This window comes from Pituophis catenifer, unplaced genomic scaffold (genome assembly GCF_029215685.1).
Source record: "Pituophis catenifer annectens isolate HBS135680 unplaced genomic scaffold, rPitCat1.0.hap2 SCAF_4, whole genome shotgun sequence".
NCBI lineage: Eukaryota > Metazoa > Chordata > Lepidosauria > Squamata > Colubridae > Pituophis > Pituophis catenifer.
This window is the reverse complement of record NW_027256884.1, coordinates 25,025,608-25,041,360: the sequence shown is the minus strand read 5'-3', so window position 1 is coordinate 25,041,360 and position 15,753 is coordinate 25,025,608. Positions and strand designations below refer to the sequence as shown.

Genomic DNA, 15,753 nt, shown 5'->3' with positions numbered 1-15,753 from the left:
TGATAGGTTAATGGTGGGTAGAGATACACAATGTTGACAGAATAGATTCATACAATCAATTACACATTTATTAAAAAAGAGTATTTAAATAATAAAAATATTTCTGTTGGAAATCAAAAGTCTTTCCTGTGTATGTTCATTGTATCATCTCAAAAAAATGTTGGTGAGGAATAAGAAAGTACAGGAAATCTCTATAAATCCCAATCTGTATAAACCACTGTTTCCTAATCTTGGCAGTTTGCAGGTGTGCGGACTTCAATTCCCAGAATTCCACCACCAACATGGGCATTAATGAAAACTCTAGGAATTGAAGTCCACAAACCTAGAAGTTGCCAAGGTTGGGAAACAGTGATGTAAATGATAGATGAGAATGAACCACAGTAATTAGTAAGATTGAAATTCAGAGGGTGCCAAATAAATCTCAAAAGAGAGAGACTAGAGAGAGAGAGAATGCATTGCATGTCACACAGTATATGGCACTGTGACATTCTGCAGGTGATTCTTTATTCTCAAGGGAAGCCCCACGAAGATCAGATTGTAATGTGGCAGCAGATGGGGTATCAGCAGGGGCGTGGGGGGGGGGATAGGGCAGTGTCAGCAAAGCAAAGCACAGTGCCAGGGCTTGTGGCCCTCTACAACAGTCCCACTTTTGCCTCATGCTTTGAGGGCAGAGCTAGAATGCTTGAAACCATCTCCAGTGTTCCACCCCACCTGGGAGCAGAGGAAAGGGGCATTTTAAGACATTGCAAATGAATGGCTGCCTTCCTCAATTATTATTATTATTATTTTTTCCGGAAAGGGCCAGGCTGGACATGCCTCGGTAAATAGTGAGATGAAAGTGGTGAAGGTCAATTGACATAGAAGATTGCATGCATCTGTGCTGGGCTAGAGTTTCCCAGGTGTTTGAGGGTTCATGTGTGTTTGTGTGGGAGTCTCTAGGGTGTTTGGAACTTCCTGCAGAGCAGCTGCTTTGTGACCCACTGTGGAGACTTCTGAAGCTTGGCTCTTTGTGTGTGTGTGTGCGCGTGTGTATGTGTACGTGTCTATGCTTTGACTTGTGCCAATAAAGCATTCCTAGCATTTTTAAATGCATAGATTGGGGAGGGGGGAGAGAGATAGGCAAGTGTGAGGAGTTGCAGCACCTCTGCAGGTGATTGTAATTTTGATCATGTAACTGTGGGGGTGCTGCAACAGCCATAATTTCAGGAAGGGGTCGTAACTCCATTCACCATAATTTTGAATGATCACTGAACAAGCAATCATAAGTTGACTTGCTGTATAGTACCATGAAAAATATATGATACTAATAATATATGCGCCATCTCTTAGCTGCCTATGACTGTAGCACATCTGCAAGAAGTACATAACACAATTTTACATGCAGAACTGTAACTCTTTGTTATTAGTTTTTTTAGCTCACATAAAAACCTCTTGGTATAATGCCACTACCTGAAGATACTCATGTATCGTGTATGTCAGGGGTGTCACACTCAAGCCCGCGGCATGCTTGTATCTGGCCTGTGGGGCCACCCTGAAAACAGTGAAGGACTGGCCCACAGTGCCTTTGCCAGTGAAAATGGACCTTGGGAGGGCCGCGATCAATGATCTTAACTTGCAAAGAATACAATGAACATAGTTTCTGGATTTCAGATGAGTTCTAGTAATGCTTGTGGCATATTCACCAGAATGTGATCATGTTGAACAGTTTCACATCCTGTAATTACAAGGAAGTTGGATAACTATAGATGATAATGAGTCAGGCTTTCCCCTTATTTGGCTTTAAAAATGCTTTACTCAATCAAGCTGATTTCCCTTCACATTGTTTGATAATGCCATTATATACCAGAGAGTAATAATAAGAGGCCACTCCATTCACTATAGCAAAATGTGGTCTGAGGTTCCCTGGCGATCCACAAAATTGAAATTATTTGCCAGCCTATGTTAAAAAATAATACAATATTAAAATCCCATCAAACAATTGTGAGAGCTAATACATCAGTATTCATTTTAATATGGTAAATATTGATTAAATAACTCATAGAAATAAAAGCTCTTTTGGCTTAGGATAGATTCAAATGAAAACCTTGATTGACCAATGCCAAGGTAATATCTGTGGACCTGTCTGGCCATGATTATGGAAGATGGAATGAATGAAATAGCAAGGGTTATGGAGGAACAAGAGAAAACTAAAAGATCTGAATGAAGGTATACATACATGAAAATCTGGAAAATGAAATGAAAAAAAATGGTTATTCAAACATTTTTCACAAGAAAAATGTTTGAATAATCAGTTTTCCAGCATGGAATAAGGACTTCTGACTTGGGCAAGGGGTTGGACTAGAAGACCTCCAAGATTTCTTCCATCCCTATGATTCTGTGATTTTGTGTGTAGAATTGTACAATCTCATATGAATCCTCTGGGAAGAAAAACTAGGCATAAACTAGGAAACAATGGAAAGTGCTCATATGTGCTTAAGGAAATGGAAGACTGACACAATTGTCAAGAAAAGGTATAGCAAGTAGTTAATACTTGCAGATATCAAGTCATAAAGGCTGGAATGCAACAGGAATTTAGGCTCACAAGAGAAGCTAAAGTCAACTGTCAGTAATGAAAAAAAGGAAGGGGTGGGGCCACTGTCTGGAAAAATAAGATGGTAACAAGTGATGAGATGGCAGAGCTTCTCAACGACTACTTTGCTTCGGTCTTCTTTCTAAAGGGAAAACTGTTCAAATGAACCTAAGAAGACCAATTAAGGAGGAAGTGGCAATCCAAGGTAAGTAAGGAGATTGTTAGGAACATCAAAGGAACTGAAGACTTCAATACCAGATCAATTACATCTAAGAATTTCTGAAGATTCATTTCTGAGAACCTTTCACATCTTTGACAAATCATAGCAGTCAACTATAAAGACAAATCATAGCAGTCGAGCGTAAAGGCAAATATTGTACCTCTTTTCCAAGAAAGGGGGGGAAAAAGAGGATCTGGATAATTGCAGCTGATAATGGACAAAACTCTGGAACAGATTGAGTTTGTGAAAATAATAAGTTGCTTAGCAGAAATTATCACGATTATAAATAACAAATAATTTTACAAATCGTTTTTGGTACTCTTGCGCCTCCCAGAACCAATTAATGATAAGTACTGAGGTACCATGGTAGAAGGCAGCTTGAGTTGTGAAAAAAAAAACAAGTGAGATATAAGTGTTAGTTTTTAAAAATCCTTCATGCTATGCTGAAAGTGTGATATCCTATCCAATTGTATTCTCTATTTTAGTATTGTATTATACAATTATACCATACATGTTATACAATGAACTTTATTAAGTTGTGTACACAATACATTTGCATTTCTTTTTTTTTTTTTAGTATTAGAATACAGTTGTTTGCAACCAAAAATTTAAGACTCAGATTTGTAGAAGAAATTTATTTAAAAGATTTTAATTCATATATTCATTACTTATGTTCACATTCATTATTCTTTCCACCCTTTATATTTTAGTCTCCTGGAGTTGGATTGAATGGAAATATTGTGGCTTCAGGAAAAAGAATGGGTGAGTAACCAATCTGGAATCTTCAGAAATTGCCATTTATAGTGCTTTCCTATTTAAATAAACACAGAAATGAGAATTATACAATTCTCCTTTCTGTGTTTATTTAAATAGGAAAGCACTATAAAGACTTTCTGTAAATCATAGATTTATCAAATGTCAGATATCTGCAAGTGTAGAGACTCCTTCAGTTAGCTGCTGCTATGCATCAAGTGCAGATACGTGGTTTTCAATTCTCATTATTCAGTGTGAAAAACAGTCTCCATAACTAGCCAGTGTAAGCCTATAGAGTTACAGTTGCAATTAGGTTCAATATTGCTATTGCTAAGCAATGTGTTTGATGTCAAGTGATCGCATCACTTAATAAGGCAATCCAAGCAGTCCCGTTATCTTTGTAAAGGCACAAAGTGCATGAAAGTGCAGGGAGGCCCAGGAAAGAGTATGTGTGTGAGAGAGAGATGAGAAGTTTTAAGAAAATGAGACATACCAGAGGTTCAACCATACTGAGCCAGATGAAGTGTCTCTCTCCATAAACAATATACAATATAATATACAATATAATATAAGTGTACAGATACCCATACCAGATCACTCATCACCCAGGTCAACAAGCTCCGCATTAGGTGTTGGAGTTCCTGGACATCTGGTGACAAATGAGGCTATAAGACTCAAAACTATTGACTGAGGAATCAGGGCCAGCAGCTGCAAGACCACTGGAAGAAAGGTGGCTTGCCTATCACAAATATACAAAAACTAAAAGCAAAGCAATAATGATCTATTACAAATCAAATCCAACAAGAATATCTGCAAAGAAGGCACCAGTTCTGGGGGGAAAAAACACCCAAAAGTTACAGAACAGAGACTAGCAGACCAAAGTTGATTTATAATATGAAATATTCATAGAAGCAGAATTGGAAGAACTGCAAAAGTCTACACAGGGCAAAGAAATAAAATTCTTGTCAAAAGTAGCTGAGTATTTAGAGACAAATCTGGGGGAGTCAGCAATGGAAAAAACCAGCATAGCTGTTGAATTGTTTTCATTCCCAAACAAGGCATCCTTTCCTCTGCCTTCTCAGAAAGAATAAAGCCCTCTGAAAAAGAGAAACAGTTAAAACAAAGAATACCTGAGCATCTAAAATAATACAAAAATAACAGAATACGGTTAGTCCACTAATGAGAGAAGATGGCAAGGAAGTAATGGGCAGTAGAGAGAAAGCAGAGCTGCTTAATCCATTCTTTGCATCTGTCTTCACACAAAGATACTTGGATAGCCACTGATAAGGAACGGCATAGGGTCTCTTGCTTGAGCAGGGGGTTGGACTAGAAGATCTCCAAGGTCCCTTCCAACTCTATTATTCTGAAAACAAACTCTTTCCACCTAAGTAGAAAAGAAACTGTCCAAACAGCAGAGGTACAAAAGATTTGCTCCTAATTGACTGGATAGTTTTGGAAAACTACAAGAGAAGGAAGACCAACTTTAATGTAGCTTAGATTGATTAAAGGAAGGCATTTGACCTCCTGCTACATGATTGGATAATCAAGTAGCTAGAAATAACAGGAGTCAGTAGAAATATTTTTTAAAAAGAGTAAAGATTAGTGGCACAATGGAAGACACACTAGCTGATCAATGGTGATAGACTGGGAAAGCTTACTATTGAGAGATGCATCTTTCACAAAAGCTTACTATCATAACTACTGTTGAGGAGAATTAGAAATAACTCTTGTTTTGTGGGGGGATGTCACTTTATAAATTATCTATTGATCCTTTTCCCCACTTTCCCTTTTTGCTATAATTTTTATATTTTAAGTTTCTATTTTTCAAAGTAAATCAAATTTTATATAAAATAAAATTTAAAAAGAAGGTTAGTAGTGAATACATCTTGATACTAAAGAAAATCTTAAAGTTCAAATTCAGTGGAAGAAATGCCATCAAGGCAATAAACCAGGACAATCCCAATCATTAGATACACAGCTGGAATAGAGGGTTGGACTCAGTGAACTAAGTGCCCTGGATAGGAAAACCAGAAATACAATGACAATAAATCATACCTTTTATCCATGCAGTAACATTGACAGATCTACTTATTAAGAATCACAAGTGGGCATGGAATGTTGCAAGTATACCAGATTCTTAAAGAAGAAAAAGGGATCTTTTTAAATCTCTTCTTTATCTGACAGTGAAGAAGATGCATTGGAGTTAGTACAACATGAAGTCTAATAGGAAAGACCAAACTGGCCCACAGGAAAGACAAATGAAAAATAGAAAAGAGTCACATGGCAAGACAAAGTACTACATGGCTGGTACATTTAAAAAAGAAAACTAGCAGGCAAAGCAGATAAATAACATAATCCTGCAATGGCTAAAATCAGGAAAGTTGAAAAGACAGATGAGTTAATTCTGGCTATGCACGACCAAGCCTTAACAAATGCATACAAAGCCAGAATCGAGAAGAGAGCAACAGATAGTAAAAGCTGCCTCTACAAAGAAGCTGAAGAAACAGTGGATCATCTGCTTAGCTGTTGCAAAAAGATTGCATAGATTGACTATAAACAGTGACATGACAAAATAGTAACAATGGTGCATTGGGTATCTGCAAGAAATACTATTTGCTTGCAAGCAAGCTGGTGGAACCACAAAATAAAATAATTGAAAAAGCTAAAGTGTTCTGAGACATTAGAATTCAAACAGAAAAGCACCTTAACAATTGTCAATAGGAAAGAGAACAAATTCTGCATAGTGGACATTGCAATCAAACAATACTATCTGGATATCCCAGGTCTTTGGGAAGGACGCAATAAGTGGATAAAAATGCCACATCCATTCTAAACATCTGTCTGTGTGACCATCCATAATTTATTAATAACACAGGGAATAATGATAAATTATTAAACTTGTACACTGGCTCTTCTGGGCAGCTCATAGCAACCAAACGAATAAATACAATAAAACCAATAAAAGATAAAACATCATTTATCAGCTCCTCACCTATTCATCAGGTTGTAGAGCTGAGACTTTAAGTAGGAATCCATTCCTTCTCAGCCGTATCAGTTTCATAACGCACCGCAAAGGAGTCCCATCAGTTTCTCATCCTCCGTAGCAGATGCATCTTTTTTTAAGTTTGGGTTTTGACCACCTTCTCTGTCTTGTTCATTGCCTTTTCTTCTGTGCTGAGTTCTTTTTAACTTAGTTTTCTAATATATTCAATTTATGGGAAACATACTTTTTTGGATATATAAGATTGCATCAAAATCATACATTGGATTAGGAGCATGTACTGCTGATAAGACAAAAAGCGGGATGAGTACATTTTCCTCATCAGGCAAAGCTCCTGCATCTTGACAACATGAGGGAGTTTTACTTCATCTCCCAACTGATAACTGAGGAGTCAAGCTGTGGACAAAGCATATTCAGTGATGCTTAAAAACTAAATAGTCCCCACAAAGTCTCTTAAACAACTTTAAAATGTTTGTAATTTATAGTCTCTAATTTATCAGGCAGGATAGTTTTTTTTCCTCCACAAGCTCTCACTTCCCAGCAGTTAATAAGCAGCTAATCCATTCTCCCAGCGCAAAGTTCTCAATAAGCACTTTCGTTTCTGGCTTTCACTTTCAAAACCATAACAAAGACACCATCTTCAGCCTCCAGCTCAATGAAATTCAGTTTGAAACAAAGTAACTCCGGAGTTAAGCTCTGTACTTTTAAAGCTTGTTCTCCTGTTTCCGTTCTGCCTGCGCTTGTAATCAGTCAAACTCACTTTTGACAGCAGGATCGGATCACGGCTTCTCGCTCTGCTTTCTCAGAGTCGTCCTGGCTTCGGAGCTTCTTGGCGGGCTGGCTGGGGAGCTCTCACCCTCCAAGCTTCTGGAAATATTCCAGAGGGCTTTCGGGGAGCTCTACTCTCGCCCACCGGCTCTCCTCTCCTTCTTTTCCCGAAGGGGAGCTTTTTCAGCCACCAGACAGCCGGTTTGCGCTGTCAAAGCGGCTTTTACGAAGACGCAGGGCTGGTGGTCTAAAAAGACCGTCCACGAAGCCTGCGGTGCTGAAGTTGCTCTTCTCTGCACTTTTTCCAAAGTCTCAATATCTTTTTTTGTAATATGGTGACCAAAACTGGATGCAGTATTCCTGGTATAGTCTTACTAAGGTTTTATAAAGTACTATGACATTTTATGACATACAAAATGTCATAAAACATTTCCTGTGCTGATGTTTGACTTTGCTATACAGTTGAACATGAGCTATGTTCAAGGCAGATACATCTCTGAATCTATCCCAACTTTTCCAGTGAAGACAGTACCTTAGAAATTCTGTTACTGTTGAAGGCATTGAGAAATCTGGTAAGGAAATCTCTATGAAACAATGACTTAGAGGATCATGGGTTGGCTAGTATAATATATGATTTAAGGGTAAGTCATTATAAAACTCAGAATAAAGCTTTAAAGATAGCTCTTGAAGTCTGTGAGAAAAGCACCATTAGACTGCTTTGGAGAAGCAGTCAGATACTCTTAAAGCAGTTTTAAAATTACTATGACATTTTATCAATTTAAATAATTTAGGTTTGCTATCTGGTACATAATAACAGAATTCTGTCTGGCTTCTGAGAAGTGGTATTGATAATACTAATCTGAGCTCCATTTCTCCACCCCCACAGCAGGACTTCAGCTCTTCTCCACATGCAGAAGCAAATGCCTTTAGCGGGATGTACAAACAAACCTCAGATCTTTCTGAGCTCAGTTTCTCTATCCTGCCAAAGAAGTTTATCTCACAAAGAAGGGAAACCTTCAGCTGGGTGCAGGAACATAGCTCAGATTTTTCAGTTCTGCTTCTCCACCCAATAGGAGGATGTCAGCTCTCCTTCATGTGTAGACGGGAACTCCTTTGGTGAGGTGCAGGAACAGAATTCAGATCTTCAGGGACAAGAAGGAGTCCTCTTAGCAGGTGCTTTCAACCTTCCATGCCAGCTTCCCCACTGATTCCCTGGAAGTCGGCAGAGAAGATTGCAGATGGCGATCATACTATTTCAGAGGGCTTGTCAACCAGTTGTAACTGCAAACAGGTTGCCAAGTACCCAGATTGTGATTGTGTGACCACTGGTGGAGTAGCATAATGTTTTATGACAGCTGGAAGTGCTTTATGGACCATCCTTTCCCTGACCATAGTAATTTCAAATAGTCATTGAACAACTGATCACAAGTAGAGAACTACCTGTAGATAGATAAGTTCATGAGTTCAAAAAATGGAAACTAGAGTAGATTAAAAATTTTAAGTAGAAGAAAGATGTACAAACTAAGATAATGCAAAATGTTGTGACAGTAAAAATACTGAAATAAACTTTTGAACAATAGAAGCAGAAAATAGTAGTCAAAATAACAGTGTTAGTAGTGATATCTGCTGTGAATAGACCTTTGGGAAAAAATATTGTTTATGAAATGTTAGATGTAGAACAAATTTTATCTGACAAGATAGAAATATTATTGAAAATTGATTTACAATTGATTGACCAAGAGAATTATTTAGAAAAGGGTATTAACTAGATCTACAAATGACAAACCGAGGGAGTGTTTTGGTTAAATTTTTTCCTGCTGGATTTACAAAAAAGGCTTGCTAAATGGGACAACTAAGAAATGAAGATAAAACAAATTAGATGATAGGATTTGAACGAACTAAATATTAAGATGGTTAGAAGTAAAATGAAATAATATAAAATTGGTTTATTTTATCAAGGTTAAAATATTCAGGATTCTATTTTTTTAAATAAGGCAGAATCTTCCACACTTATAGCTGATTATCATCCCATTGTTGAAAAACTCTAAATTTAAGTGAACTGATAATCCTAGCAGTTCTCATACTTTCACCACATATAAACATCTAGCTTTGTATCATTTTTCTTAATAAATAAATGAACCAGTTTGTTTTTGACTCATTTGTTTAATTACAACTTTATCTAGTTTTAGGATTTGTATGGAGCACATGACACATTTTAGCTCATATTTATACAGAAATATTAAAAATGAATATTAAAAAAGCAGTCACAAACTTTTAAGTACATTAAGATAAACTAAATATTCATAAATATTACACTCAGTAAACTTTGATTCACATAGTAGTTTCCAACAACCCCCATCCTGGTTTTTGTTCTTAGAATGCTTAAAGCATAATTTTTATTTTTTATAATACTACACTATCTGCCAGGCTGAAATTACATATTTAACAATACAAATCCTAAGCAAGAAGCAGTTTACCTATCTCTTTTATCCCCATCTCTATCTGTATCTTGTCTTTATGAATGGAAACATTCCATCTAATTCTCTTTTTTATTACTTAATTCAGAAGAACTGAATGAAGTTGGAGAAGTAACCTTTTGATGCTTTATAGCCTTTTTAAACTCGAGTATAATTCTGTGATTTCTCAAAAACCACAAGTAGTGCACAAAAATAGATAATGCTGTCAGATAATGCTGTTTCACTTTCATAAAAAATCAAATATTGATCAATCGATTTACTAGCCACTCTGAATGTTGATGGTTTTGAATTAGCAAATTAGCACTATACTATTATCCATATTGATGTAGAAGAATTCTCAGTACAATAATTTAGCAAGTTTTTTAAATGAACAGGTTTTAATTAACAGGCATAGTTCCAATAGATATGCAATTTAACTTTACAGTTGTTTAATATACAGGGGTCTCAAACTCAAGGGCCAGGGGCTGAATGCGGCCCGCAGGTCGCTTAGATCTGGCCTGTGGGGCCGTCCTGGAAACAGTAAAGGACCAGCCTATGGTGCCTCCATTTTCACTGGCATAGGGTTGCAGGAGGTTGTGGCATCCGAAAATGGAGCTCAGGAGCCCATTTTCACTGGCAGAGCGCTCGGGCCACCCCAGGCGCCCCTGACATGAGTGATGTCAAGCTGGCCATGTCCACCCCAGCCCCCGAGGTCAAAAACAACCCTGATGCAGCCCTCAATGAAAGCGAGTTTGACATCCTGAAATACTACATTAACTTGTTTTAAAAAATGTAAATTAAGCATTTACTGCTGCCTGAGAAAAATCAGTAACATGCCATTTTTTAAAAAAACCATGTTTCTTGGCAGCTGCTTTTCCCTTGTATCATTTATTTCATAGCAAATGTATAAAATAATTATGAACATTTTACTTTTTTGAAAGCAGGTGATACAACTCATCTTCCACCTGTGAATTGTTCTATTCAGCATAAAAAGAAAATTGCAAAACATTGCTTCCTATGTGGAAAGAAAACTGGATTAGCAACTAGCTATGAATGTAGGTAGGTTGAATTTGCATCCTAAAACCATTTACCATTATTCAAGTGAAACAAAGAGATTAGTTGGGATAAATGCTAAATAAGTATTGAGATAAATAATACTGCCAAGACCAATCTTTCACTTTTCAGCCAGTAGATTCTAAAATAAAAGAAACTCAATCTGTAAAATTTGCTTGCCTATTTAAAAATTAACAAGCAGGTTTCTTCTCCATCATTCTCTTTCATTGTCTGTATGTAAATATGAAGGTGACCTTAAATTTAGCAGTGCTTGGACTATAATTGAAGGATTATTGTATTCACTGCTAATTCCATGAACTAAATTTACATCAAGAAATGTCCTGTTTTTCTTACGAATTGGATTTTATCCCTCTAAAATAATAACTGTTTCCAAATAGAGAACTATTATAAATAAATGAGATGAGATGAAACCAGCAGAGTGGTGTAAATAAAAAGATAGCATATATTTTGAATTAATAAAATGGTGAATAAAGAACAGCAACAAATTGAGGGATTAAAAGAAATAGAGGATTAATTAAGAGTTTTGAGATGTAAACATTAACAGCAACAATTTTAGCAGATTGTTTTTCTTGGCGTTTGTGATGCAGAGTCTGCTTATTTTATCATTCATCCACTCGGTTCTTCCCATGGAGTTCAGCCTGGTGCAGTGAGACAATTTTTATTTTAGTTTTTTAACAATTGGCTTGTCATTGCTACCGATAAGAGCTCAGAGGAAGGATCTGGCCCCAGGTCACTTAACAAGCTCCCATGCCTACAGGAGGAGAAGAATCTGGGGTTTCCTGCTCCTAATCCTTAACTGTAACTGTAACTAACCACACTAACATTATTATCTATGGTCCTCAGTTAAATCTTGAATTTTTACCTAATTCAGAATTCAATAATTTTGGGTCATATGTTTGGAGTTGACTGCCTGTTTGTATAATAGTAAATTTGATTTGTTTTTTAATTCCACAATTGCTTTTGTCATGGGATTTATATTCTATATTATTAGTTATATATTTTGCCTTTTATTCAGGATAGTGGCATACATAGAGCCACCTCTTGCCATTTTTGCAACAACCACTCCAACTAATTTTAGCATTACTTCTCTATTTTGTTTTTTCTGTCATTGTCAGTTTTTGTGTTGTGAATTTTGTGTTGTTGATTCTTCTTGCCAGCTTAGTGTTATCTACAAATTTGATGAGTTCCCCTTCTGATTCCTCATCTAAATCATTTATGAAAATATTGAAGAATACTGGGCTTAAAATGGAACCTTAGTTTCTTCCATGTGGATATAGTTCATTAAGGACTACATGTTGAGTACTGTTTGTCAGCCAGTTACAAATCCATCTGGTGATGATGTTGTCTATTCCACTTTTACTAGCTTACCAAGAAATAGGTTGTGGTCTACTTTGTCAAATGCCTTACTGAAATCTAAGTACATTATTTCCACAGCATTTCTCTGATCCATTAATTTAATCACTCTGTCAAATAATGAAATAAGATTTGTTTGGCATGATTTGGTTTGGATGAAGCCATTTTGGCTTCTGGTTATAACTTTTTTTGCATTTAGGGTTTGCAGATTTGTTGCTTTATTATCTTTCCAAGATCTTCCCAGGTTTTGATGCCAGGTTGATTGGTTGTAATTTCCTGGATCTCTTTTTTTTTTTTTTTTTTTTTTTTTTGGAAGATGGGAACCAATCATCTCTTTTCCAGTCCACAGGGTTCCCCAGTGCTCTTGGGGAAGGCAGCCTGGTTTCTATATTAGATTTGTGTTCCTGATAGAACTACTGAATTTTGCCTTCAGGATCCTTAGGTACAGTGAAACATCAGTTTTTTCCCCATTGTGTGAGTAGGGAGAGGGGCGGTTGAGAGAGAAATAAATAAATAAATAAATATTCTTTCTTTAATGTTACTCTCCTAGACAATTAAAAACTCAATTTCACTCATTGTAATTTATTACAGAATGAATCTAGATTTAAACCTCTCTTAATGAAAATCTCAATAGATTCCAATTTTTAAAAACCAATCTTAGCTAGATTTCTGGAATAGCAAAAAGTCTATGGAGAATCTCAGTCGTCCAGGTCATGGTTCTCCCAAAGGTGCTTTTTCAGGAGGCAACTGGAGTTTCTTGTTTTTTTTCTTTGAAGATGTTTCGCTTCTCATCCAAGAAGCTTCTTCGGCTCTGACTGGATGGTGGGGAATGGAAAGATTTATATTCTTTGTAGATGGCTGGTCATTTGCATCCTTTTAGAGAGATGTTAAGGCCATTTGGAGGTTTATCTGTCCTCAGGGTCACCTGAGTAGTACAAATAGCACTTTATTCTGTTCAAAGAAAAGAAAAAAAATTACAAAAATGATATTATTTCTCCTTGTTTGACAGAACAAAAATTCCAGGTAATATGGCTATATTCTGCCATATAATATAGCCAGGTAATATGGCTATAATCTGCCAATCATTTCCTAAAACCATTTTCATCTGGAAATATCATGCTGTATTTAGGATGTTCAGAATCATAGAGAATGCTCATAGATTTCACAAACAAAAATTCAGCTAGAGATCATTTTTGATTTTCAGGGGAAAAGTTAATTGTAAATAAATATTCATGATCTTTATTGATAAAATACCTCCATTAACTGGTGCTTCTTGCTCCAGTTTTCCAACATAACAAAGTCCTCTTAAATGAAGATGAGATTACATAATAAAAGCTAAAGAAGAATGCCTACATTTTGTAAATCTCATTTTAAGAGTAAAATACAGTATTTAAAAATCTTTGTTTACAGTTTCTCTTATCTGACAGGTTTTTTGTTTCAAACATTAGAAAATGTTTAGTATATTTAAAAAGTGAGGAATTGCTTGGGCAAGAAAGTCACAGAACAAAGATTTGAAAAAATTGACAATGGAAAATAATCTATTGAAATGTGGTCTCTATTGCTTTATTAAACAATTGTTTCCTAGTAAATTATATGTTCTAGACAGAAGGATTGAATATGAGTGTTTGAAATGTTAAAATGTTCTTATAATTGTATACTTACGTACCCTCTTATATTGATGCTCATAGTTCGAGTTGCTCTTTTTTAATTCTTTTTTTTGAAGATTCTTTTTTTAAAGTCTTTTAGTTTTTGTCTTGATATTTTCTAAGCCTTTGTTTTTTTCTTCAGATGTGGAAACAACTTCTGCGCAACTCATCGCTATGCAGAGACTCACACCTGTACTTATGACTACAAGAATGCAGGAAGGAGATTCTTGCAGGACTCCAATCCTGTTGTCAGTGCACCAAAGCTTCCCAAAATCTAAGCATAATTTTATGGTCCGTGACTGAACTGTTTTTCTTTACTGTATTTCAAATCTAAAGATTGGCAAGTAACAAGATCATCCAAAGCTCTATAATTCTGAAGAATGATGTAACACTCTTGTAAATGACATCTTTTATTCTTTAGTGAATCAAAATTTAAACATTAGTTTTTAAAAATGTACATTCTGATTTAACAATTATTATATATCTTGTGTTAAGTATTTTATAATTGAAAATGTCCTTTCACTAGTCAAGTCTTAAAAGATGCACTTTAGAATACATACATACATACAGATATATATGTATGGGTGTCTGTGTGTGTGTATGCACACACACAAAGAGACATATTATAATGAGACTTGACAGGGTTCTGTATTGAAAATGTCTTATAATCCCTTGGTTTTCAAATACGTTCTTTTAGTTTTTTAGTATGGAGGTTTCATTGTACTAGGCCAACTTTCTCATAGTGAAGGGTCTTGTAGTCCATCAAACCAGCTGAAAACCATGTTTCTGTTCTGGAAGTAACATATCATGTTAGATCATTATTCTTATCTGGCAGATTAAAAAGCAAAAACAAAGGAAGGATTTTCTTGTTATTAAATAGAAGACACTTTAATTTTTGTGATTTGTGTTTTTTTAAAGATCTTACAACACTGTTTCAGATATTGTTATAAAAAAAGAAAATGCTTTTTTATGTAATAAGTAGAGTAAGTGACTTGCTGTTTTACAGCATGCTGGCAATTGGACGAATATAAAAAATGCTTAAGGCTTGCTATCCAAAAGGTGCTTTTTCAAAAGGGAACTGGACTGTTTTTCCTTGAGGAAGAAGAAAAATATTTTGCTTCGTATCCAAGAAGCTTCATCAGTTCTGATGGTGGGGTGATGGAAGAATAGATTCTGACAAGATGGTGGGTGGGGATGGAAGGATTGTATTTCTTTGCAGTCATCTGGTTGTTATCATTCTTTCTGAGAGCCGTTGAGGCCACTTGGGGGGTTTATCTGTTCCCTCGGGGTGACCTGAATCAGAGTGCAATTGGTTGTGGAATCTTCTTGGAACTGCTGAAAGGGCTGCATTGTAGACTAGAGGTAGGTGATGTCTTATTCCTCCCCCTCTGTTGAGGGAGGGTTGTTCGGTTCTAAGATGGATGGATTCTTTTATTCTTCTTTCAAACCAGTGGTCCTCTCTATCCGAAATGTGGACTTTGCTGTCTTCAAAAGAGTGACCTTTGTCTTTCAAACGGAGATGGACAGCTGAATCTTGTCCTGCCATGTACTCGTGAAGTAGTTTTGTTTTATCAATGTACAGATCTGCACATCTCACTGCATTGTATTGCATATGTCACATTGCTCAGTTTGTGTTTGGGTGTTTTATCCTTGGGGTGGACAAGCTTCTGCATTAGTGTATTCTTGGGTGTAAGGTGTACATGTACGATGTGTTGGTTGAAAATCCTCCTGAGCTTTTCAGATAGTCCTGCGATGTATGGAATGTTGCTATGTTTATTGTTCTTTTCTTTCTATCTATAATGGAAGAGTTGGATCTTTTTTTGGATTTGATGAAGGCCCAGTTAGGATAATCACAAGTTCTGACATACTTTAGTTCTTTTTCTTTTCCCTGGTAGGCAAAGTTTCAGCTTGGT

At 36.2% G+C, this 15,753-nt stretch overlaps 1 protein-coding gene across 9 annotated transcripts in view; it reads left to right on the top strand.

Annotated features, from left to right (window-relative positions):
- ZFAND4 (zinc finger AN1-type containing 4) overlaps positions 1-14,732 on the top strand; it is a 36,186-nt gene extending 21,454 nt beyond the window's left edge. For 5 of the 9 annotated variants that reach the window (XM_070943342.1, XM_070943343.1, XM_070943350.1 and 2 more), the window contains 3 exons: positions 3,500-3,551; positions 10,709-10,822; positions 13,983-14,732. In XM_070943342.1, the coding sequence (XP_070799443.1) occupies positions 3,500-3,551; positions 10,709-10,822; positions 13,983-14,143 (327 nt within the window). In that variant the 3' untranslated portion in view covers positions 14,144-14,732. Of the gene's footprint in view, positions 1-3,499; positions 3,552-10,708; positions 10,827-13,982 lie in introns of all 9 variants that reach the window. The other 4 variants (XM_070943344.1, XM_070943346.1, XM_070943345.1 and 1 more) reach the window with 4 other exon arrangements.
- Positions 14,733-15,753: the final 1,021 nt, after the last annotated feature.